The sequence below is a fragment of the Blennius ocellaris genome (genome assembly GCF_963422515.1).
Source record: "Blennius ocellaris genome assembly, chromosome: 3".
Lineage (NCBI taxonomy): Eukaryota > Metazoa > Chordata > Actinopteri > Blenniiformes > Blenniidae > Blennius > Blennius ocellaris.
In genome coordinates, this window is record NC_137652.1 from 16,812,028 (window position 1) to 16,835,895 (window position 23,868).

General features: G+C 43.6%; 2 protein-coding genes across 3 annotated transcripts; one reads left to right on the plus strand and one right to left on the minus strand.

The window, feature by feature from the left end:
- Positions 1-1,791: 1,791 nt before the first annotated feature.
- On the minus strand, positions 1,792-7,740 carry LOC308149041 (fascin-like). Its single transcript, XM_080520677.1, has 5 exons — positions 6,878-7,740; positions 4,763-4,919; positions 4,544-4,665; positions 4,264-4,434; positions 1,792-3,236 (listed from the first exon to the last, which is right to left on the minus strand). Exons 1-5 carry the CDS (start codon positions 7,701-7,703, stop codon positions 3,031-3,033), a joined length of 1,482 nt encoding a protein of 493 aa, XP_080376803.1. The 5' UTR covers positions 7,704-7,740; the 3' UTR covers positions 1,792-3,030.
- Positions 7,741-11,991: 4,251 nt separating this feature from the next.
- Positions 11,992-23,305, plus strand: iqce (IQ motif containing E). 2 transcript variants are annotated; one of them, XM_080521192.1, is made up of 21 exons: positions 11,992-12,599; positions 13,773-13,814; positions 13,981-14,026; positions 14,118-14,273; positions 14,829-14,924; positions 15,093-15,163; positions 15,924-16,037; positions 16,137-16,187; positions 16,264-16,334; positions 16,418-16,490; positions 16,686-16,726; positions 17,705-17,856; positions 18,703-18,758; positions 18,834-19,078; positions 19,327-19,395; positions 20,164-20,434; positions 20,538-20,624; positions 21,477-21,571; positions 21,653-21,741; positions 22,066-22,164; positions 22,279-23,305. In XM_080521192.1, the coding sequence occupies exons 1-21, from the start codon at positions 12,528-12,530 to the stop codon at positions 22,398-22,400; spliced, it is 2,118 nt and encodes a 705-aa protein (XP_080377318.1). In that variant the 5' UTR covers positions 11,992-12,527; the 3' UTR covers positions 22,401-23,305. The 2 variants fall into 2 exon arrangements, with proteins under 2 accessions (XP_080377318.1, XP_080377319.1); XM_080521193.1 differs by lacking the exon at positions 19,327-19,395.
- The last annotated feature ends 563 nt before the right edge of the window (positions 23,306-23,868 follow it).

Genomic DNA, 23,868 nt, shown 5'->3' on the forward strand with positions numbered 1-23,868 from the left:
TTTTTAAAACAGAATTTATTAAAAGAGAGAAAAATGAAAGCATGAGAAAAAAGATATTTGACGCAGCTTTGCATGTGCTGCTATAAGTAACAAACTAAGGAGTAATGAATTATTTAATTGAAACACATCTAACTACAACAGAGTTGATCAACATGAAAGAGTTATATTTGTTGACTGTTAACCATAATATCTTATAATGTGAAAACATTACGGAGAAGGCTGGGTGGTGGGGAATGTTCACATTACTGTCCAATATTTAAAAACCCTCCTACTTTTTTTTTGTTTTGGTGTAAACCACAAAACATATAAATTCATACACAGTTTTAATCAGGACAAGGACAATGTTTCACCAAAGATTTCTGCCTGGCATGCAAGATCACAATCTTCCCTGCAACTAATGACCGAGCCTTCCCATTTTCTTTCGTCTCTTTGATGCCCTGCTTTGTTTCCTTGTCTGCTTACTCTTCACTTTTTCCACTGCACTGCCACATTAGCGTTTTCTGGCAGGCACATTTGGCCCAGCGCCGGCATGTTCTCTTTTATAGACTTTAGGCAAAGCGGTGCAACTGTAAAGGAGTGTCGTACTGTAACATTGTGAGCACAGTGAATGCTCCATTTCATTTGGGGAGCATCACATGTCAGAGCTCATGCAGGAGGAAGTCTGCCGTCACATATCGCAAACAAGCTGCAATTATTAGACTGTTTGACTTTTACTGTCCTGTTGCGTTTTGAAAATATTGATCTGCCTGTGTCTTTTCCATTTCTGAACACCCACCTCAAGCCCCATTCTGCCATTACACGTTACCATGGAAACACAGAAAAATCCGGCTGGGCAAAGATTGAAGGATGCTTGAGCGTGTGTCCTTGTATATGATTATAAATCGACGTCCATGTAAAGTTGAGGTAAAGAAGAGGATGTCTGGAAGTGCCACACGCAGGATTTCTTTCACATAATGGAAGAAAGTAGAGTAGGTTACCTCCCTCTCCACCACGTCTTCCTTTCAGTCGTACGGTTTTGGCTCAGGGAAGTCTCAGGGGACGTGATGCAGCCTCTGTTCTTTCCTCTCCCACACAAAAAAAGCATTTGCAAAACCACGATAATGATTTTTTATTTTTTTTTCCTTAGCAGAACAGGAAGGTGACTGCAGAAAGACAATGTGAACAAATATGCACCAAATCTCAGTTTTCAAACATAGAACATGGTTTGTAAAGTGGCTTTCTTTTCGAATTCATAATATTTAAGACGGGGTGTGTTGTTAAGGTGGAATCAAAATTCGATAGCATTCAGTGGAGTCAAGCAACCTGATCATGTGGTTTATAATATCGAGAGATACAGTGCAGTTTTTGGTCCCATTTTTTACCATTTAAATGACAAAACATTGCATGTCCTCCTGATATTTTATGTCCATTATTGGGTTTAATTGATTCTCTTTAAAGAAATCCTGCATCCTTTAGGTGCCACTCCTGGAAGATTTGACATGTTTTTCCAAGTCATTTTATGTCTTTTTCCTCCTTTAACATTTGATTTAAGCTATTTTGTCTTTGTTGATGGACATCGAGTGTCACCACTACCAAAATTGAAGTTGAATTACTTGTTTGAACTTCAGATCTGAACTAATCAATCACCTGAATCAAATGAATGGATATAAATAGTATTTTGGAGTAGTCAGTAAGGCATGGCGACTGGTTCTCCAAAGTTTGGAGTCAGAGATCATGTCTCTCCATAAACTTGGCACAACCTGAACAAATGAAACCCACCTGTAAATAAAAATCAATCAAAACAGACGCCAGTCAAGAGGGAAAAACTTTATTCATGTTTTGTGTCAGTTCCATTAAAATGCAGGAGCATGACAGAGAGACCGCTGAAATGCTTCATGGAAGGCACAGAAACACCGATGGAGAGGGAAACGACTCCTCCAATGCGTTTACACACCAGCAGTCTTAAGGCCAACATTTCCTTACACCAAGCGTGTGAGTTGAACATTATTCCTCTGTATACAATGTCATTGTGCTCATTTTCTTTCAGCTTTTTCCACAGATGAAAGCAATGTCTTTGTAACTGCTTATAATATGAATTCACACCAATCGGGATTGACATTATGCTTTTCTACCACAAGCTAAAAGTTGCGTTAAAAAAAAAAAAAATCTGATCTGGCATGACTTCAAGATATGAACTGCTTTTCCAAAATTAAGCTCCGACAAAGTGCTCAATGTCGGCCTGACATATCTCACCCATTGACATACTGCATGATCAAAAGTCAACAGCTGGTCAGACTGGTTCGTTCTCATGCCACATGCATGAGCCGACATCATCTGGGAGCAATTAAAAATTGAGAGCTGATTTAATTGCAGTTCCTTCTGAGATGCATCCAGGTTTGCTCTGTCGGCACAGTCACATCTGTGCACAAGCAAAAAACAAGCACATTAACTCAACCATTAACATCCCAATATCGACGTTTTGGATTATTACATTTCGTATCGCTTTGTGACAAAGAAAGCAATATTTACAGCAGCAGCAAGTAAATGAGAAACCTCCCTTCAGCTGATGTGCATTAATGCAGTAGAGTTTGAAAGAGGACATGACAGGAGACCAGAGAGCCACCATGCAACAGGAGGAAAGTAGATATTTGAAGTTATGAGTTATAATGTTCTACAAGTCCATTACACCAGGAGTCACTACAAATAGGCACAACTTATAAAAGGAATTGTCCTGACAACGATGTGTCAATGTGACTGGAAGTGAATCAAATACACTATATGGAACAATATTGAAAACCCAAAAGTCCAGTAAAAAGCCCAGGAAGAAAAAAAAATCCAAAACGTATTGTGCTTTGGTGCCAAAACTTTTACTTTGTCCATTTTATTTTCCACCACACATCCATTCACACCGATTCACAACTACACGCACACACACACACACACAGGCACACACTGAAAAAAGAAAAAGAAAAAGAAAAAGAAAAGCTACCTATAATTATCAATAGTTTGAAGCCTTGTGCCAGATAGTGGCAGAAGTCCAGGTGTGCTTTCTCAGTATTCCCAGAGGGTGGCGTTGTCCAGGGAGTCTGCACTGGCCTTGAGCCCTCCAGCGTGGTCTCCTTTCAGGTACTTCCCCCCGAGAGCACGGATGGCCACCTTGTTGAGGTCACAGAACTGCAGCAGGAACTGGACGGGCGAGGAGCTGCTGCAGGCGACCGCGGTGTCGTCGCCAACACTCCAGTACTTCCCCTGACCGTCTGAGCACATATGACACACCGTGAGGAATTGTTCATTCAATTCAGAGGCTAAAGGTCTTTTCTGCAGAGATTGAGATCTGGGCTGGTTTTTATTGAGGTGGGTTGGTTTCATGTTGTGTTTGGGCAGGAAACAGTAATCTGTCTGAATGTGTTACTTAGTTTGGTCTTATGTGTTGTTAGAATTACTACCAAGTACGTCACGCTAGCTCCTGCTAACTGTAAGGGTAACTGTTGGGGTCTTTGTAAGTTTTTATCTGCCTGTGGGAGGGTCAAAGTGAGTATCCACTACCAGAGGGTGTGGTTATTTCCCCGCATGATGTCATGAAGGGAAAATCTTTGATTCGCCTGTATGAACACATATCCAGTAAAAAGTGGAGCACACAGCTGTAGGAGACGACAGACTTTCGTCACCTCTGGAGCTTCATACACAAGCTATAGGGACACATATTATTATAAGAAAAACAGTAGAAAGTAAAATACTTAGAGTATGGGTTCTTTGGCAAAACCTCGGCTAATGATTTGATTGTTCTGTGTCTAACTGTGGATAGTTATTTGAAACTTTGCTGTTTTTCCTTTCTTTTCTGAAATACGATTAAGGTTGATGAAAGGAGGAGTCACGCAACATAAGAGACAATACAAAGACAACAGACGACAGACCAAACTCAACACAAAGCCAGGGCCATGAAACCCTCCTTTCAACCAAGAGATTAAAATCAATACACCACGTTGACCCACTGATCAGTCCTAAGTAGCTCCACGAGCTCGACTGATAAAAGGTTTCAAATGACTTATCTATTGGCCATAATGGTATTCCCATTAGACATTTCAAATATTGACTTTCCCTTGAGGCCAGGGTTGTGGTGAGAGCTATTTCAGGACGAGCCCCAATGAGCGTAAGCAGATTTGAGGGAAAATCAAACTCGCTGCACAACTAACAAAGGGGACATCACGCAGAGGAAAACAAGCTTCAACAACATTTTCCTAGAATGCATTGCAAGGACAACATCCTCTTCTGTCTTTCACTCACCTTTGATAGAGTAAGCGCCGTTATGGAACTCCAGTTGGAAAACGTCGTAGGACGCCCGGTTGGAGTCGAGGGTGGGCATGCCGGCTTTACGAGCTCCGATGAAGCCATGCTCCCCGCGGAGGACGATGATTGGACGGTTGATGAGCTTCATCAGGAACTGTTCGGCCTCACCTGAGGAAAGCGGGTCAAATGAAGCTGGATCTGATTGCTTGCCACATGTGCTATTTAAACTACTTTCGACTGCAGACTTTGACAACGACGTGTATTCATTGTGACTGACCTGCACTGTCCACAGTTGCAGCCAGCTGCCCGTTCTTCTTGGCAATTACGTACTTGCCGTTCGCTGCACGAACACACACACGGCCGTCACGCCAGTCCAGCTCAAAATAACTATCGGTAGACCTGAAACACATCGATTCGACAACCAACTCAGTTGGCAGACATTGAAGGATGGGTGAGTGACGGCATTGTGCAGAGTGTGTGTCTGTGTTTTGGGTACTTGGAGGAGGCAGTGCACTGCAGTCCTCCGGACGCTGTCAGAGTCCAGTATTTCCCAGCAGCAGTCCTGAAGGCACACTTCCTGTCCTCACGGCTCATCTCCAACTGGAAGACTTCCTGGTCCCCTTCCTCATCCTGATTGGCTGACAGGTCCATGCCTAGAAAAGTGGGGCAATCTGTCAGTTTTCATTTTGTCTCTGGAGGCCTGAAACTCTCCTACCCTCTAATTCACAATGCCCCCCCCCCCCCCCCCCCCCCCCCCATACACTCTTAAAGTCACAGAGAGTCCTGAACTCCATGAACTCAGCTGTGAAAACTGTGGCTGAATCACTTTCTATAATATTACCGTGTGTTAGCAGACACTTAAGGTATGCTAATGGGGTAAACAGCGAGGAAGCAAGTTGGAGCTCTTCATTTCTGAAGGAGCATCTGCAAGTTCACCATTAAAAGTAGCACATTTGTGAAAGTTATCAGTCAACAAAAAAGCCCCCCCCAAAAAAACAGTATTAAACAGGAAAACAGGAGCTCAAAAGCACAAATGGCCACAGAGTAACACAAACACCTTCGGAGACAAATAAAAGAACTTGACATAGATTCAAACACAATTACCACAAAGCCATGCAAAATTAACTACATAGTTTCAAAACAACCAGAAAAGGACAAATATTATTCCAAAAAATTACCAGACAATACTCACAAAAAAAACCTTACATAGAAAATAAACCATTATAAAGATATATAAAATTGTCAGGTAAACATCAGAAAAGAACCACAATTCCACTCAAAATGACACAGTGGCTACAAAGAGAAAATATAATTACAGACTGAATTACAAAAAACTCCAAAACACATAAATAGAAACAAAACCAACAAACGCAAAATAATTACAGAAACAAAAACTAAACAAGACGTAAAAGACGTGCAAATGCCACATCAAGACAAGATTACAGCAAACTGATTCAAAATGGTCACAGAAATCATGTGATGTTCATGTAACATTTTGAAATTAAGATTAAAACTGATGACAGAGATATGAAATGACCACAACAAAACAAGAAACCACTTTGAGGGGCTCAAAAAGGTGCTTGTAACAACAAGAAGACCAAAAAAAAGTGACCAAAAGGACACGACAGTGTCATCCTGCAGACTCTTTTCTCATCATTCACACTTGATCTTACCATAAATTAGACTTTTAACTGTAATGAAATTCAACAAAAAACGCTAATGAGTGGCCCATGAACAGAAGGTTTTGGTTATTCTTCAGGGAGAAAAAAAAAAAAAAGAAACCGTGATAAGTGTGCAGTCCCTCAGTGTTGCCATTGTGGTCCCAAATCAGGTCACAAGCTACCGCTCAACAGTGAACCCATTCAGACAAAGACTCCTCTTTCATCTCTCTTCCTGGAATGTCTTTTTTGTTTTTATCAGTCACACAAATGTAATCACACACACACACACACATTATGTCTTCACCACACATCCTCAATCTCCATGTTGGTCCCCAGAGGGTCTGCAAAACGGTTTACTTCACCACAAGTCACACACACACTTGCGCACACACACATTTATACTGGGCATTAATGGGTATTGACATGATCCAGTGAGCAGGATTGGTCCCATGAGCATGGCACCAGAGTCGAACAGAGGCTGAGAGGCGACCAGACAAAGAGATCCACATTCAGCAGGACTGCGATTCTCCTCCATTTTCTCTCTGTCTCTCCAAAGCATATCTATATTTCTTACTGTCGGTCTATTCTGGAAGGAAAAGTGATGAATAAATGTAGGGCAAAGCTAAACCTGGATCAGCAACCACAGTGCAGGGGTAGTATTACTGCAGAAAAAAAATGTTGAGCCTGGCAGGGAGCGAGGCCAGGGGGAGGGATGGAGGGATGGAGTGATGGAGGGAGAGAGCATGGTAATGAAAAACACATGTTTGAGGGGGGGGGGGGGGGGATGAACTCACAGGAGTCTCTAATTCTGCTCTACTTTCTCCCTCTCACGCACTTAAATCATGCAACAGCTGGCTTTGCCGTGCGCACAGTAATGCGGTGACTTCATCGTGTGGAGGACGTGTGAGTCCTCATCCTCTCCGGGGCTCCGGGTCTCTGCAGAGCCTCACCTTGCCTCGTGGAGACGTTCCTCTCGTTGCCCGCGGTCAGCACGACCTGCGCGTGGCTGCGCTCCAGGCCGAACAGCTCGTCCTTGCCCACGCGGCCGCTCTTCCCAGACTTCATGGTGCCGGTGGGCCCCGCCGGGGCCAGGTAGCGGCCGTTACAGTCGCGGAACGCCACCTTCCCGGAGCGGAACTCCAACATGAAGCCCGTGTCCTTGTCCGTCCCGGCGGACAGGCTGCCGTCGTTACGCAGGAAGCGGTTGTCGGAGGTCTCCAGGTGGTAGCGCTGGTCCCGGTAGACCAGGGTCACGAGCGAGTCGACCCCCCAGGGCACGTCCCGGGCTATGGAGACCTCCTCCCCTCGCGCGCTCAGGTGGGCGAAGCGCTTCCGCGCGAAGCTGTAGAGGTTGACCTGCGGGTGCACGGCCAGGTGCACGCTCCATCTCTCCTGGGGCGAGGCGCTCTGCGCAAAGCAGGTGATGCGGTCCTCGCTGCCGCCCAGGAACCGGCCGTGCGGCTCGGACTGCAGCGACCACCGCCCGTCCTCGTGCGCCGTGATGACGAAGCGACAGTCCGTGCCGCGACTCTCGCTGTCTGCGGTCACGTTGCCGTCTTTGTCCGTGGCGAGGTAGCGGCCCAGGTGGGAGAGCAGGAACACGGCGCTGCCGTCCTCCCCGGTCTGCTCCAGGGTCCAGGTCTGCTTCTTCTTCAGGCTGCTGGCCGAGGCGTTGATCTTGAAGCCGAACGTCTCCGCCGTCAGATACTTGCCCTCCATGTTGATGAGTCCCAGGGGGATCCGCAGCAGGTCCCCGTCCGCACCGCAGGACGACATGATGGCCAGAGAGACGAGATGCTGCTGCTGCTGCTGCTGCTGCTGACAGAGACTGACTGACACAGGGAGGGAGACTGGGTGTATGTGAGGGAGGGAGACTGACTGATGATGAGGATGATGATGAAGAAGGAGAGTGTCCCCTGACTGAAAATACTGACTGACTGCTTCTCTGGAGCTGCTGGGAGGTTTTTTTTCTTCTTTTTTTCCTAACGGTACACGCCCCAGATACATGCAGTGGAGCTGCAGAGAGATAGATGACTGCAAATTCTGTGAGCCGACCCACCCTGCACCACACCAAAGAAAACTTAAAATTATATAATTACTGGAAAAGCATTTGAGCCAATGTTGTAGGCAAAGATGACCAAGAGAAACGAACTGTCACGTCTCCATCTCAAGCTGATGCCCCCATATGACGCTCTCTGCAGCTTTGACAACATTTATTAATAACTGCAGGTTCTGTGTATCCAGGCATTCCAATTTCCTCCCACAGAGGATTCAAAAGGGTGTGTGTGTGTGTGTGTGTGTGTGTGTGTGGGTGAGATGGACTGGTGGCCTGTCCAGGATGTAAGCCACCTCCACCCATTATTAGTTGGGATCAGCTCCAGCACCTGCAACCCTGAACTGAATAAAGTGAAGATGGATGGTTGGGTGGACATTACTCACTTCTCTCACCTCAGTAGTCGCTCTACATCCGTCCCACATTGTATATCTAAAACAGATGCATATTATTTGCCTGGCTTGTGTGAAGGAATGGCTCATCTCAGATACACAAAGGCCAGTCTGTTAGTTTTCCACTCCGTCCTTTACATAGATCCGACTACAGCAAACGAACTAGCAGCCCCTCCCTGACCCAGACCTCTTTTCTCTATTTATCTCATCATCTGCTGTAATTGCCCCTGGTGACATCTTGTCATGGTAACGTATGTGCTGTAGGGTGAAGAGGTTATATATCTGTCACAACGTTCTTCTCTCCCGCACCCGTCTGCACAAACTCTTGTGTTGTACAGATCAACATCACAACGATATTCACTGGTGGAGATGCAAAACTCGAAAGAATTATACTGGACTGCACATGTAAACCTGCAAAGCCTGTATGACTGGTGGAACGTATGTGTCTCTCTATTGAAGTACCTTGTTGAGTCAGTCAATCATCCATAAAGTCAACAAAACACCACTGCTATCTGGTCATTTTATGAACGTCTGGAGGTTTTACTGCTATTGGTGTGAGTAACTATCAGTTCTTCAAAAACGTATGGATGTGCATTTGTTCATCTGTTAGTAACTGAATTTTTCATATCAATAATATGCTTCTATCCCTCCTTCCATCCATCTTCTATACAAGCTATATAACATATGGTTGCAGGAAGCTGGACACAATCCCAACTGGCAATGGCCCTTTGTCAGAGCATCATCGGGTGAAGACAGAGATACACAATCATGCACACATCATCGATGGCCCATCGAGGATCTATTGTGAGATGACGCAAAAGTACCTAGAAAAAGTTGTGTACGCACAGGACGAGCATGCAAGCAGTGATGTGAACATCTGTAAGCTGTAGGCACAAGAGATTTTACATAGTTGACATGTGTTCTATATTTAACGCTTCAGTGTTTCAATTGAGCTCAGACATTGGTCACGTATAATCAAAATAATATGGTCTTTGCCATTTAATCAGGCGTGGCTCAGGTTTGAGACAGTATGGAGGAGGTCATGATGTGTTGTTGTGCTCCCGTAAGGCGGTTAGCACAGAGCAGGTCAAGTGGAGACTCGGTGCCAACAAAGAGAAAGAGACAAGGACACAGGACATGTTGTAAGAGCAGTGTATGGACGTGTACTGCTCCAGTTTACAGCTCAGACAACATCGCCCCCGTCTGGGCTTTTTAAGAAAAAGCAACAAGAAAAGGGGTTGGATGTGGATGGATGGATTATCTGTTATGAGTCTTTGTAACAGTGAGCCAGCTTGTTAATCAAAAGTGCCTGAGACGACCATTAATGTAACTATGTCCTCTTTATACCATATTGTCTGAAAATAGAAACAGAAATGTGACAGGATGTCTATATCAAGACTCTAACATTTGGGCATGAGGGATTTAAAAAAAAATATACCTTCAAAACCTTAATGTTATATACAATCAGCATATCTCAGCAAGATGCTGTCATAGTTTGACACTCGAAACCAAAAGAGAATTGTCACTTGTGTTTTGTGAGGCGCCACAGTCTGACATTGTTTGGAATTGATTGTAAGGAGTGGCTCTGATGAGAATGACACATTTAGTACTTCTGAAAGCACCAGACATATCACAGCGGTAATTCAGGACCGGGAGTTCCCAGCGTCTCTCTCTGCTCTAGCTAACAAACTACTTGTTATGACTAAAGTTATAAGCAGCTACACATTATGCAAAGCTTCAAATATAGACCAGAAGAACGACTCCAGCCTCCATATACTAGATTGTGATATGATAGGTGGAAAAAAAAACCAAATCAACCTAATGTGCCACATGAGGCCTGAAATGTGTATTATTTTTTATTTAAAAAAAAAATCTTGTTTAGGAGTCTTTGATGACTTGTTAAAATGAATAAAGTTTGTATAATTCACGTTTAATATGTGTCTGAATGTCATTACTTTACCGAGTGTTGCTTGAACAGTGACACAATTGTTAAAGTGTTGTTTTCTCACTAACACCGCTGATGCAGGCGTTCCTCAATAGTTGGTAATCTGAATAAAACAAGCGTGTTCAAATGAAAAGGATTTTTTTGTTGCTCAAATTCGTAGTATGATTTATTTCCTCATTGCACATGACAAAGAATGAGTCAATTAAAGACTCATAAATAAACCATAAGATGAAATCTGAAACACACAGAGAAATAGAAGTTCATATTATTCCCACAGATGACACAGATGAGAAGTCACAATCAGAAAAAAAAATCCCTAAATAAAAGTGGTCCGAGCATCACTCTGTGCTGTATTGTTTATCAGCAGTAAAGATGGCACGAGATTAGCTTTTGTTATACCGTGACAATAACAACTTTTATCCAATAAATAAACAAACCCCACTGCTGCTGCAGTAAAGTGGCCACAACTGTTTTGTTTGCCCTGAACTAAAGTATGCCGGTCTGCCTGCCTGCGTGACTCTGGGGGTCCACCACCTGTGAAAACATTGTGCATGCGAATATGATACAGAAACAAGAGGCCACCGTGTTCTCTCCAGACTTCCACGTGAAGGGGAGTATGAAGAGTAAGACAAAAGCAGCAGTGGAAAGTGAACAAATAACGCTCAAGTTTTTGTGTCTTTTCTATGAGTGGACACAGGAGCGGCAAACGCACGGTGTTGAAGTGGTTCACACTGTCACTTGATTCTGAAGTTCTGCATCTGTGTATGGAGTTTGCATGTTCTGTTTCTATCTGAGTGAGTCACACGGCATTCCTCCATGTGAATGTGTGTGTGGGTGATTGTCTCCCTGGGTTTGCCCTGTGATGGACAGCAGATGTGTCCAGGGTGTTTACGTTGCCCACAGTCAGCTGGGATTGATTCCAGTCATCTGTGGTCTTAAACTGCATGAAGTATGATTGGTGATGACAGGTGAAGGAGCAACAAGTTCACAAAACCCAAATGGTCAGATTGAATGACAACCCCCCCCCCCCAAAAAAAAAAAAAAAAAAAACTATGTGCCAAATGGAACACCTTTTAATGGACATGACACTAAAGCACTATGAAAAGACACAAAACATAACAATATATGACATAAGAATATATGGTAAATGCAATGATGACCGCCTATTCCGAGACTTAGTCCAGCCCAAGACCAGAGCATCTAAGACCAGAACAAGACCAGGACAAAACCAAAACTTTGAGGAGCTGGGACCCAGTGAAGACCTCGACCAGAGCAATCCAAGACAAGATCAAGATTTTAAGGGGCTGCTCCAAAGTACGACAACACAACTAACCCAAAACCCAAAACAAAACAAAACAAAACAAAACACCAGTAACACATATTTTCACTCTCTTATTACCTCGTTGGCAGGATACTTGTTTTGGGCAAAAACTGGGTTCCTGCATTATACTGCAAATTAAACTTGCTTCAAAGGCAGTTGCTGCAAAAACGTAGTGATTTAACGTGCAGGATGTTACAACCTGAAACTCCAGCTGTATTTAGTTGTGATGTGGTCACATGATGCAGGAGGTCTCCTTCTTTTCCCTTCATCCGTTTCCTTGCATGTGATTGGACCGGAATTATGGAAAACCCTCCTTCTCGCTACACCCAAGACAGGAAACATGCGACGAGAAGTACTTGCATTCTCAGTCCAGGACGGGATGGGTAGACCCGTGAGGATAAACAAAGCTTGAACATTCAGACTTTTTGAGAATTTTCTGATCATTTGTTGGACTTAGTTTGTTTTTAAAGGACTTGGTGATGTGTTCAGGTACCCTCGGACTTTCCCACCCCCCCGTGACTTTGCTGCTCATCAACTGCTGCCTGGTTGCTAGACGACTCTATCTGCAACACTGATGTGAAAACAGCAACCACCTCCCACAGCCACGGCGATTCCTGCGGCTTTCAGCGGCTCCCCCTGAAGCAATGCTTATCCGTTTATATCACCGCGCCGACGGATCGTTACCTGGAAACATCTGCAGTGTTGTGGACGCATTGAGACGAGTTGTAGCATAGCTAGCGTCTCTTTTGTCAGTCGCCTCATGTTTTTACTATTTGCAACTCGGGCCAACCTGAAGTGGAGCATTTCTGCATGCAGGGGGTGAAAATGAGAGGATTACATGCGGGGAAAGTCGAGTTTTTCCTCTTAACATAGCGCCCGCCGGCTCGGTATGTTCAGTTCCAGTGCTAAGATGTCGCTGGAGGGGAGCGACGTCCAGACGGATGAAGACTGTGAGGAGCTCGTGAGTTTGAGACACACCGACATCCAGGAGTCGAGTCTGTTATTCAGTTGATCTTCCTAACCCAGTGGTCTCTTCCCGAAAACCTTCAAAGTTGGTCTCGTTGCTACAGTTTCATATATTAGGCACATAAGACAGTTGTTCCCAGCAGGGGCGGATTCAATGTTTTTTGGTGTGCACCAGGGGCTGAATCTAGGCACTCTCAAGTTATTTTAATGGTGTTACTTATTTATTTATTTATTTATAACAAATACATTAATCCATTCAGCCTAATTGGAAATGAACTGAAAATTTAAAATAAAGCAGAAAAGGTTTCCCATGCAATGCGGGTGAGAGAGGCACCTCATGGAGGAGATCAGCGGCTATCTCGAAATGTTGCCCGTTCTGGGTTTGTAAATACAATGACAAGTGGCATTTCTAATTAAGGATTGTTGTCATTTTGAAGCAGTAAAAAAAATGGTGAGATTACATGAGGGAGGACATGTTTTCCACTCTATTCCACGATTAGTGCTCCTGCATTCATTTTTTTTTTTTTTTTTATAAGGGCAGGAAGACTACTCTTTGGACAGGTCGGCGGTCCATCACAGGGCAAACACAGAGTGATAGAGTGACAACCACATGCATTCAACTTCACACGTGTGTGCATTTTAAGGTCACCAGTTAACCTTGCATTCATGTTTTTGAACTGTGGGATGTACTTGGCGGAACCCACACACATCTGATGAGGACATGCAAACTCCACACAGGAAGTCCCACGTGCTGTTTGAACCCATGATCATCTCGCTCTTAGGCCAGAGCACTAACCTAACCTTTCCAACTCCTTTTACTTAAAAAATGAAGTGGTTCTGGCTTCTGATTCTTTATTTGTGTGTTCGCTGAGCACACATAAACAATTACGATTTTTCAGCTTCTAAAGTGATTTGAGATTTAGTTTTAGTTTTATTGTCCACTTTAGTTGTTTCAGGTTGTCAACACTGGCAGTCTGTTGCTGTTTTATACAATGTAAGAACACAATGCATTAGTTTTGAAACCCCAGTCAAAAAGTGGGTATGCCACAGTTTAAAAAAAAAAAAGTCATGTTTTTCTGAGACCAAGTAAGTTCTATAAACCAACTCTTTGTTTTATTGCTGATTCTGCAAACCATCTGACTGATATGTTCTCCTGTCTCACTCCTAGGGAGAGGATGGCTTTTCTCTCCCTGCTGATATTTCAGAAAGGGTAAGCAAACCCACAGCTGAACTTAAATCTTTGTATTTTGGACTTTGTATTTCATTTAATTTAATTTAATTTCTTTCTTCTTTTTTTTTACACCCCTCAATTAAATAACATTTTAAAATAAGTCGGTCTTTGCCGCTTTAAACGCCTTGTGTTCGTGTCTCGCCAGAGAACCGAGAGGAAGAAATCCTCCGGAAAGTCCGCTCCCTCTCCAAGTAAGACTCGCCTCGGCTATCTCTGTGGGAAATGTTTGCACGCGTTGTAACAAAACCCACGTGTGCAAATCTCCTATTTGTTTATGCACAGAGTCTCCATACCTCTCCAGCCTGAACGTTAACCCGAGGAGAGCAGCGATGGGAGCCTGGAGACTGCCGAAGGCTTCCAGCCAGAGGGACAGCAGAGGGGACACACCTGGAGAGACTGGCTCTGCTCGCATCTCTTCACTTCTCAGCAACGGCCACGGTGGGCACCCCGACAACAGCTGCTTTCTGCTGGAGGCAGGGCACTTTATGTTGTGCTGTACCACTAATGCTGCATTTTAAGTGTTTTTAAGCAGCAAAGTTGTTACATCAGAGATGATAAAAGAGTATGAGGCAGAGCTGTAATCATGAATCATTGAAATAGTTTATAATCGATATAAAACAACAGTGAAACAATGTTTACAAAATGTCCGTTTGTAAACCATCTGTAGCGTCATTACATCTGAACTTAAATACAATATGCATCTCAGTCGGTGACCGAAACTTTGAACAGAAAGCAAATGGATGTGTTTGATTTCTTACTTTCAACAATCGATCGAGCTTTTGATAAGTGGAGCCGACACACGCTCAACTCTGCGGCCCACCGCACAAATTTGGCAAACAACAGGCTTTCCAATAGTAGATTTATTATCATGAGGTGAGAGGGTTCATGTGATTACTGTGCAACATGTTTGGGATCCTGAGTTCGGTAATTCAGGCCGGAAAAATCCATTCTGTCCAAATGAAACTCTCACATGCCATGTCTGACTGTTCGCAGATGTGACCCTGAGATCCGAGTGTGAGGTCACGCCGGAGCTCCTCAAACAGAACCTGAGCATGAAGAAATTCAGACATCTTCACTCTGCATCCAATGGTGAGAACACGCAACAGCTGAAGGAAGCAGTTTGCCGAGTTGTCCAGACAGCAGCAGGCAGACGAAGGAATAGATGTGAGAGAATGTGTGTGAATGTCAGCAGATTTCCGCTCCGTGTTGGTTTGTCTAACTGTGTCCGGCCTCCATGTTGGTCCTTGTGCTTTGCAGGTTTTACATTGGGTGCATGTGACTACAGAGAGAAAGAGGACATGTATGATGAAATCATTCGTCTCAAGAAGGTAAAGAGGATCCTGTTTGGGGTTATCTAATTGAGTTTGTTGTAAGAAAGTGAGAACCTTTTATAGGCAATTTGTTGGATGTATTGTGCAAATTCTGTCTCAAATTTTGATGTCTCACTGTTTTGTTTTGTTTTTTCTCATCATATAAACCTATTTTACCTGGTTTCTCAATTGCATAATGCCGGGTGTTTGAGGTTTCAGCCAGGAGGATGTTAGTCTGTGTGCTGCAGAAATATCACTTTGATGGGAAGATATGGAGAAGCAGAGGCACTCAAAACAGCATGTATCTACATCCACAAATAGAATCTGGCGGTATGAAGCCTGTTAACTGGTAAAAATCCAGCTTCGTGTTCTAAGCTGATTGGTTCAAAGCGTGTGAAAAAAGTAGCAGCTTATAGTCCGGAAATTACGGTATCTACAGTGGATCATCCATCTCTATTCCCACAGTTTTCCTTATTTCCTTTTGCACGTTTTTTTTTTTTTCCCAAAAGTCCTCTTATTTTTGGGCAATCCCAGAATATATGACTGAAGTCGATTACTTTCCCACAATTCCTCCCAGATAAATTACAAGTATTCTTATATTTTGACAATTGGCGTGTAAAAATAGAGCATCTTCACTTTCCAATCGACCTCCCTCCATGTTTCCTCGTGTTCTCCACCTGTTGTCACTATATTTGCTTCCAAATCCAATTTTTCTCTTGCCTCCAGTTTTTGACACATTTTTATGAAGTTTTATTTCATGAGATACTTTCTTTTACAGAGTGTCCAGGCGCAGAAGTCTGACAACCATCAAATGAAAGTCAAACTACGGCGCCTAGAGGAGGATAATGCCAAACGAGAGAAACAGATCGAAGAGCTACTGGATCCTACTAAGGTGGGAAAAAACCCCCCAATTGCCTTAGATTTTTGCCATAAATGTTAATGTAAAAAAAATAAAATAAAAAAACAACCACCGTGGGATGCTTTTCCATAGGGATCTGAATACACTCGCAGTTTGGTGGATAAGAAAAAAGAAGGCAGTGTGGTGAGTATGTTTGAGACGTTGGTGAAATCTTTTATACTGGACAAGCTAATTCGACCCACTTTTTTTCCCTCTCAAGGTTCTAAATGGGCTGAAGCAGAGGATCCTGAAGCTGGAGCAGCAGTGTCGAGAGAAAGAAAACGCTCTGAGGCAAATCACTCCTCCACCTTTCTGTCTGTGCATCTGGTTTATACATGACGTGTCTTCAAGGTCTGCGTCCTCCTTTATTGCAGTAAATTGCAAAGTGAGCTGAGGACCACCAACCTGGAGGAGCTCAAGATCACAGTGGAAACCTATTTTCAAGAGGTAACATCTGGATCGACAGGATCCTAAATTCAACGTGGCGTAGGTGGCGACAACCACGAGCGACGCAGGTTTACACAAATCTATCCCGGAGTGATTTGGGGAACAGTGCTGTCTTGGTCCTGCAATTCTCCTCACGTCTACTCTGAGCTCAGCTTTGCAGAACAAAAGTGTTTTTGGGTGCATCTTGTGTTTCAGATCCAGAGACTGAGGATCCTTCTGGAAGCTGCAGAGAAAAGGTGAGCGCGACCGAAACGCATAGGATGTATGACATTTGTGTTGTTCTCTAGTTCACTAATAATTTGTATGGGATCACGCATGAGTTGCTAAAAAGCAAAGGGATTTCTTTCCTGTCCAGCGTCCCATCCATTGATTTTCTATGTGTGAAGGCAGGGTATAACCTGGATAGGCCACTCCCCCATCATTAAGCAAACTGGATTTTCAGTTGGTAGCACATACACAAAAAGCACATCAAAACCTGCGGGAAATTCAGGGACGGTGTGCTATGACTTCGCTTTAATGATTCCGCAAATCTGTTCCGCACAAAACTGTGAAAAACTGGCCACTCAAAGAGGAGTAGGATCTCGTCAGCAGAGAGCGGCAGGCACACACAAAATGTATTGTTGTGTGTATATTGTTGCGGTGACATATTGGTTAGTTTGGTGGCCACATCACTCATTACGTTGAGTTGAAGTTACAGTGGTTCGTTTGACAAAGATGCTTTAGGATCTGGATCCTGATGCTTCTCTAAAAATAACAGACTTAGTGAGACAAAGCAGCAGCAACAAAATGGCTGAAATCCATCATGCCGACTTGTTAATGTGACCCTTTAATAATGCTGTTAATGTTGCTTTTTGGTGACAGACTAATGTTGGCATTACTTACAATTGAGGCAGTAAGTAATCTTTTTTATTTATACAGCACTTTTCACAGATGAGACATAACAAAACGCATTATTCCACAATGAAAAAAAATTACGTGAAAAGTAGTCTTATTTACCGTCATTTACAATGTAAAAGACTGCGGTAAATAAGCCCTTCTCTGGAAGCAAATGTCTTCAGCTTGCTTTTTAAAAGAGTCACTGCAGTCTGTGCTGCGAAGAGTTAGTGGGAGAGACCGTCTAAGATGTGCGACGGCATTGCTGGATTTGGGATGAACGTTACTCCCATCGTTCCTGCATTTCTTCATTCTGTCTGTCTGCTTGTGTCTGTCTGCAGCAGTCGAGCGGAGAGTAAATGTTCCCAGCGGCAGCAGAAAGCTTTGAGCTCCACCGTCCGCCGTCTGTCTGAGAAGCTGAAAGAACTTCAACAGGAGAACGCAGCGCTGAGGGAAGAACTCGACACCGACAGTCCCGCTGGAGGAATTAAAGGTATCCACTTCAAACGAATGCATTCCCCCACGATGCAATCAAACCTGAACGAGTGAGGGGCCTTCACTGACAAAATGCTCTCATAAATAAATCATGACACATTTGACTCCATCCATCCCTCCAAGTTAAGTTAGCCTGGTTTTTAATGTAGTATAGATTGGAAGAGAATGTTTTCTTTTCATTTAAATGTGTTATTTAGTTTGATATTACAAAGACAAGCCTATCGCATATATTGGACCTAAAACGAGGGCTATGGGTGGGATGGTGATGATAATAGTGTGACTTATATTCTATAGGTGTGACCCTAACTACCACAATATTCACACATTCACACATACACTGATTCCTCTGCATTTTCCCCAAAAAGTCAAAGCGCTTTACACATTTTGAACACAAAATAAACTGGATGTGAAACGTTGAATCAAGTAACAAATGTTTGATCGTAAGTGAGAGAGGAGGGGAATATATTGTGTTTGCTGTATACTGTCCATAACAATTGTATAGGATTGATTAGAATGATTATAAGAAACACAAATTCAAATTAATATATAAAGACTAAATAATTGCTGCAATGTAGAACTATAGGCTCAATGAAGAATATTAAAATTGGAGGGAATGAAATGAAGAAGAAAGTGAAATAAGTAAGAAAAGGAGTATACGAGTTCAAATAAAGCTTATAATATGTTCCAACCGACTAAAAACTGTACAAATTACATGGTAGAGCTTTGCAAGCTTTCATTATATTAGCATATTTTAAATAATTGTAGTTAGTGACACCAAAAAGCTTTACAAACACAATGCTATTTCACAAGGTTGACAACTGCAGTATGTGATTTTGCGTCCCAGGTTACAGAGAGTGGAGTAAACAGAGACTGTTGAGAAGGCTGCTGGAGGTGGAGAAGGTGAGAGGAAACTTGACGACACCCGTGTCGCTTCAGCGGCTTCCTCACTGACGGACTTCTCTCTCCTCCAATCAGAGGCTGGAGGACAGCAGGAGACACGCCCAGCCAGCAAAGAGCTGCAGCCGATTGGATCAGGGGGTCCAGGCCACACTGGGGGAGATTCCAGGGTTCACCATGGCAACAGAGGCAGTGGTCTCCGTGGGAACAATCACAGAGAAATGGGAGGAGGAGGAGGAGGAGGTGGTGTTGGATCTGAGAAAACGTCTCGGCCAATTGGAGAAGGAAAAGGAGGAGCTTCACGTGCGCCTGACGAGTAGAGAGTGAGTCAACAGCAGCTTGACCTCCGCCTCTACTGTTTACATTTACCGTGCAGTGTGTCTGTCCACCGAGACATAATTAATGTCAATAATCTGAAAGGACGCTTTGAACCTGAAAGAACAATTTATCGTGGTTTGCCTCACTGTGTCTGATGATGCAATTACGTTATTACGCCCATTTGCAACCTCTATCAAGAAAAAGGCTTGTTTATTGTCTTGGGACTCTTGTCCGGTCTTTCTTGTGTTTTCAGCGATGAACTAAAACAATTGAGGACAGAAAATGAGGAGCTGCAGAGAGAGCGATGGCAAGGCAACGCAAGGCAAGGCAAATTTATTTCTAGAGCACCATTCAAACACTGGGCAATTCACAGTGCTTTACAAAGAAATTAAAGAAATAAAGAAAAGCTTTTCAAAGAAATGTATTAATAGAATAAAGACAGACGACAACATCAGTGGGTTTTACTTTTTAGATAGAATTTTATGCACACTACCGAGAAACAACAAAGCGAGTCTTGTCAACTTTCACTTTAACTGAAATAAGGCCGACATGTTCCAGAGTGCATCATTAAGAAATACCATTTCCCATATAGTCGTGCAAATACTACTGCGTGAAGCAAAGGGTGTCGATCTCATTTTAGTTCTGGGGCCACAAAGCCAGATTTCATCTCGAGCTGGTCAGACAGGTAAAATGGTGTCATAATAACCTTTAAGTTTAAAAAAAAAAAATATATATTTCTTTGTTGTGGTGCAGAGTATACGTGATGAAAATGTCTATATTTTCACAAAACCAATGACTGATGACCAAAAATTACGACAATCTCCACATAAAGCCAATTTTAATGAAACCTTTCCTCATTTAGAAGGCGAAAGTTCACACTTGTCAGTAACTTATTAATGTACTCTATTCACAATCAACCAAATGAGCTCATATTCCAACAAAACCAAAAAATAGATGGGTTGAAACTTCATACGTGTTTTTCTTTTTGTGTGTATGTGCGCATGCTCCTGTTAAATCGTGAAATGTATGTGTGGATGACTGTTTTGATGAGTAACATTGAAGGAAAAGTTGTGTCTCTGTGTTTCCCCAGAAAGGAGTTGGAGCAGTTGCGGGTGAGGATTCAAACCCTGGAGGACGTCAGAGGCGAGCCTGAGCCGTCCCATGTCTCTCCCACGCCGGAGCGGACTCCTGAGACCTCCGAGGGCCGAGCAGGTCTGGAGGAGGGAGAGGAGAGGGACGTCGGATGTAAGGAGGAGGTGGCGGGAGGAGACGAAGAACGAGGTGCCGCCGATCCACTGACGCGTAAACGCGAGAATGCAGCATTGGTCATTCAGACCCACTGGAGGGAGCACAGAAATAGGGTATGCAATATAGCACTCTTATGTAATGGGAGCTATAGATGTGGGAGAGAAATGTTCTACAAAAGAGTGCCGAGTCCTTGTGTCAGACTCGTTCTCTCTGCAGGACGTGGTGATGCTGCAATCGGCTTTACGAGGCCATCTTCTCAGAGAGTCGCAGCTCAACGACCAGCTGAAATCTGCACAGAACAAGGTTTCTATTCTTATACTGCACCCTTACGATTGTCGGGAGAAAAAAGGTCCAAACATGACTTCTATTTTGACCTGCCGTCATCATCTTCATCTTCAACCAGTCAATCCTTTTTTTTAGTTTTCAGGATTGTGAACACAACAAAGAGCATTCAACTGATGATTGACATCAGAAACTGATTTCTTGCCAGGTGTAGTTTTCACAATAAGAGCAATGTGTTGGTTTTTCTTAATTCTCGTGGTGGTTATGTGGTTTGGTTTTTAAATATCCATCCATTTTTAACTTATTATTAAAGCTTATTTTACCGGTAAATGAATTCAGCTCTAAATATTTGTATTTTAATAATAAAAAGTCTTTGTCATATTTCTTCTCATCTCAATGAGAGCATTTTTATCAGAAAGGAGACAATCTGGGAATTCAGACTGATTGTTACTTTTCTATAGAACTGACTTTATATTCAGTCTTAACTATATATGATCAAACTGAACTTGCAGTTGGGGAACATTTTCACATGCGTTATAGAAGAGGTGTGACGTTTATGCACGTCTTGTCTTTCGAGTTGAACACACAATGTGGTTTTACTTTCCTCCATATGTGCTTCTGACAGTCATAATGGGTTAATCAGGGAAATGATGGCGGAACAAATTGAACCAGAAACTGCTTTTGTTGGCTTGTGTGCCTTGGGCGGCAGTACATTGGCTCATTATGGGTGTCGATGAGCTGCAGCCTGCTTAAGTAACCACTAGATGGCTCTGAAAAGCTTTCTTTGTGTTTTTTTTTAATTTTTTTATTGTGTTCGTGTGTTTTTCCTGATCTTTTCTGAAGTCCCCTCTGCTCTTCGTCTCCTGTTTTCAGGCTGCGGACTCCTCCTCTCTGGATGCGGTTGCCTTGACGATGATCCAGTCTGCATTCAGGGGACATCTGGCTCGTTGTCGTCTTGCAGTGGCGAGGTGAGTCATCAAAACACACTAAAACTCTAGATTGATACAGAGTGCAGCAGGATCACGTGTGTGTGTGTGTTCTTGCTTCAGCTCCGGGGTCTCGGTGCCTTCCCCGGGGGGCTACAGGTTGCCGTCGCAGGCTTCAAGGAAAACGCGCTCAAAACACAAAAGCAGAACAGGTGAGCTTCGCACATTTCCTGCTGACTGAACAAACTACTTCCCGCCGTCAAAGTCGACATTTCTCTGCTCGATTCCCCTGCCTCTGAATATGAAGTGTGGTGGGTTCTGGACCGAACTATCTTGGCTTGTATTCAAACTAAAGAAATACTGAGCGCTGCAAGGTACTTCTGTAGAGTCACTTGTGTTGTTGTGCTATAAAGTTTCTCTTAACCGTGAGTGGACAGGTTTCATGCACTCAAATTCACTCCGTAAAAATTGGAATCCTTTTGGTTTTGAACGCGCAAATGGTAAAAATCTGACCGATTACTGTTTTTGTTGGCAAGGTGTTGCATCCAGCAGTAATGATGGTGAAGAGTGGGGCACACAGGAAAACCTCAACACGGTCCCTCGCACTTATGAGTCCACGCTGACGCCCACTAAAGGTGAGACCAAAAGAGGACACGTCGACTCCGTCTTCTTTGTTTTGTGTCAAAGTTGCCGAAATGTTGGAATTTCTGACTTAACGCAGTTTTACTTGTGCTTCGTTTCACCTGCAGGCCAAACGGAGCTTCATTTTGACGAGTGTGGCGAAGCCGCTGCAGTCGAGTCGGATGATTCGGATGACATCATTGTGTCTCCGTCACGTCCTCTTAGAAGCAGAGAGGTCTTAATCTTGTAGGCCTGCGCGCGTGCGCGCGTGTGTGTGTGTATATGTATGTGTGTGTGAGAGAGCGAGAGAGAGATTGTCGCAAGACCGAGCTCCTCTTCAAAGCCCTGTACATTTGAGTTTACTCAGATTAGATCTGTTTGTTTCAGAGGTTTCTTGCTGAACCTCAGTTGCACCAACTTTTACTGTGTAGGATCTTCTCCCACACTTTGAATATTCCCGGAGGTCGAACCTTTTCTAACGTGGACACATTTGGGCACTGAAACACAGTCCAGTGATCCAATGTTGACACGAGGCAATAAGCGAGTGTTTCACAGTGAATATAAAGTGAAACATCCCCGCCCCCGTCAGTTTAATCCGTCTCTCTTTGAGCCAGGTAGCCCTGTTTAATTAGCCTCGTTCATTCTCAGTGGTTGTTGTCCTCTGCCAAAGTGCCTGCTGCATAGGGATTCAAATTAAATCCACACTCATAAATGTATTAACCCCTGTCAACCCGACCGGCCCGTTGAGCCACATCACTGTAAATCCCCCCCGACTTCACTGACTGATAGAATTAATAAATCCCCTCTTGACGTGGCCAGCTGGTACCATGTACACGTCAGTGCACTGATGTATAATGTATGCTTTAACAAATCAGAGCTGATTCCTGAGGTGCGATGGAGGAACGATTTTTAACTGATGCACTATTGAGCCAAACTGTGAATAAATTATGGATTAGTTTGCTGCAATACTACACCGTCAGTGCGGCGGAGGACAGACGGGGAGTATGTCCAACATCATTAGCACGTCTGCTTTACGACGGACAGATAAAAGCCTGTCAGGAGGTGAACAGAAACAATGGGATCGGTTCCGTTTCCTTCATTTAATGCGTATAACTTAATTTGTATTCAATAAAATGTTCATTTTGTTACACATTTTCCAATTTCTGAAGTCATTATTGTGGGGAGATTGTTTGCTCACGTGGAGTGGTGTAAAATGATGAAAGGTTCTCTTATGTTATTTTTCCTGTGGGTTTGCATTTTTTTGCTTCCCATCGTCATCCTTGCATATCTCTCGATCCATGTTCTATGCCTGCTATATCCAAGTCAGCATTGCAAGGGGCTGCAGCCAATCCCAGCTGACATCGGCTGGATAGACTGTCGGGTCCAATTCACACAAAGAGACAGGAAGGTCACGACCACACACTCACATCTATGGGCGAGTTAAGAGTTCCCGACGACGAGGTGTGTGTTTGGGAGCGTGGGAGGAAACTGGAGTAACTCGACAAAAAAGAATCCCCACCGACTCAGGGAGAACATGTACGATCTTCTCACTGCGAGGGAACGGTGCAATTTGGGAGCGTCGTCACAGTCTGTGCAAGACTGTTGAAAGTAAAAGCATGAAGCGGGTAACCACTGGCTATTGACTGGCATTAGAGCAACTTTAATAAAAAAAAACCCAATAGGGAGTTGGTGGTTTCTTTCTGAAAATTCTGAACGTG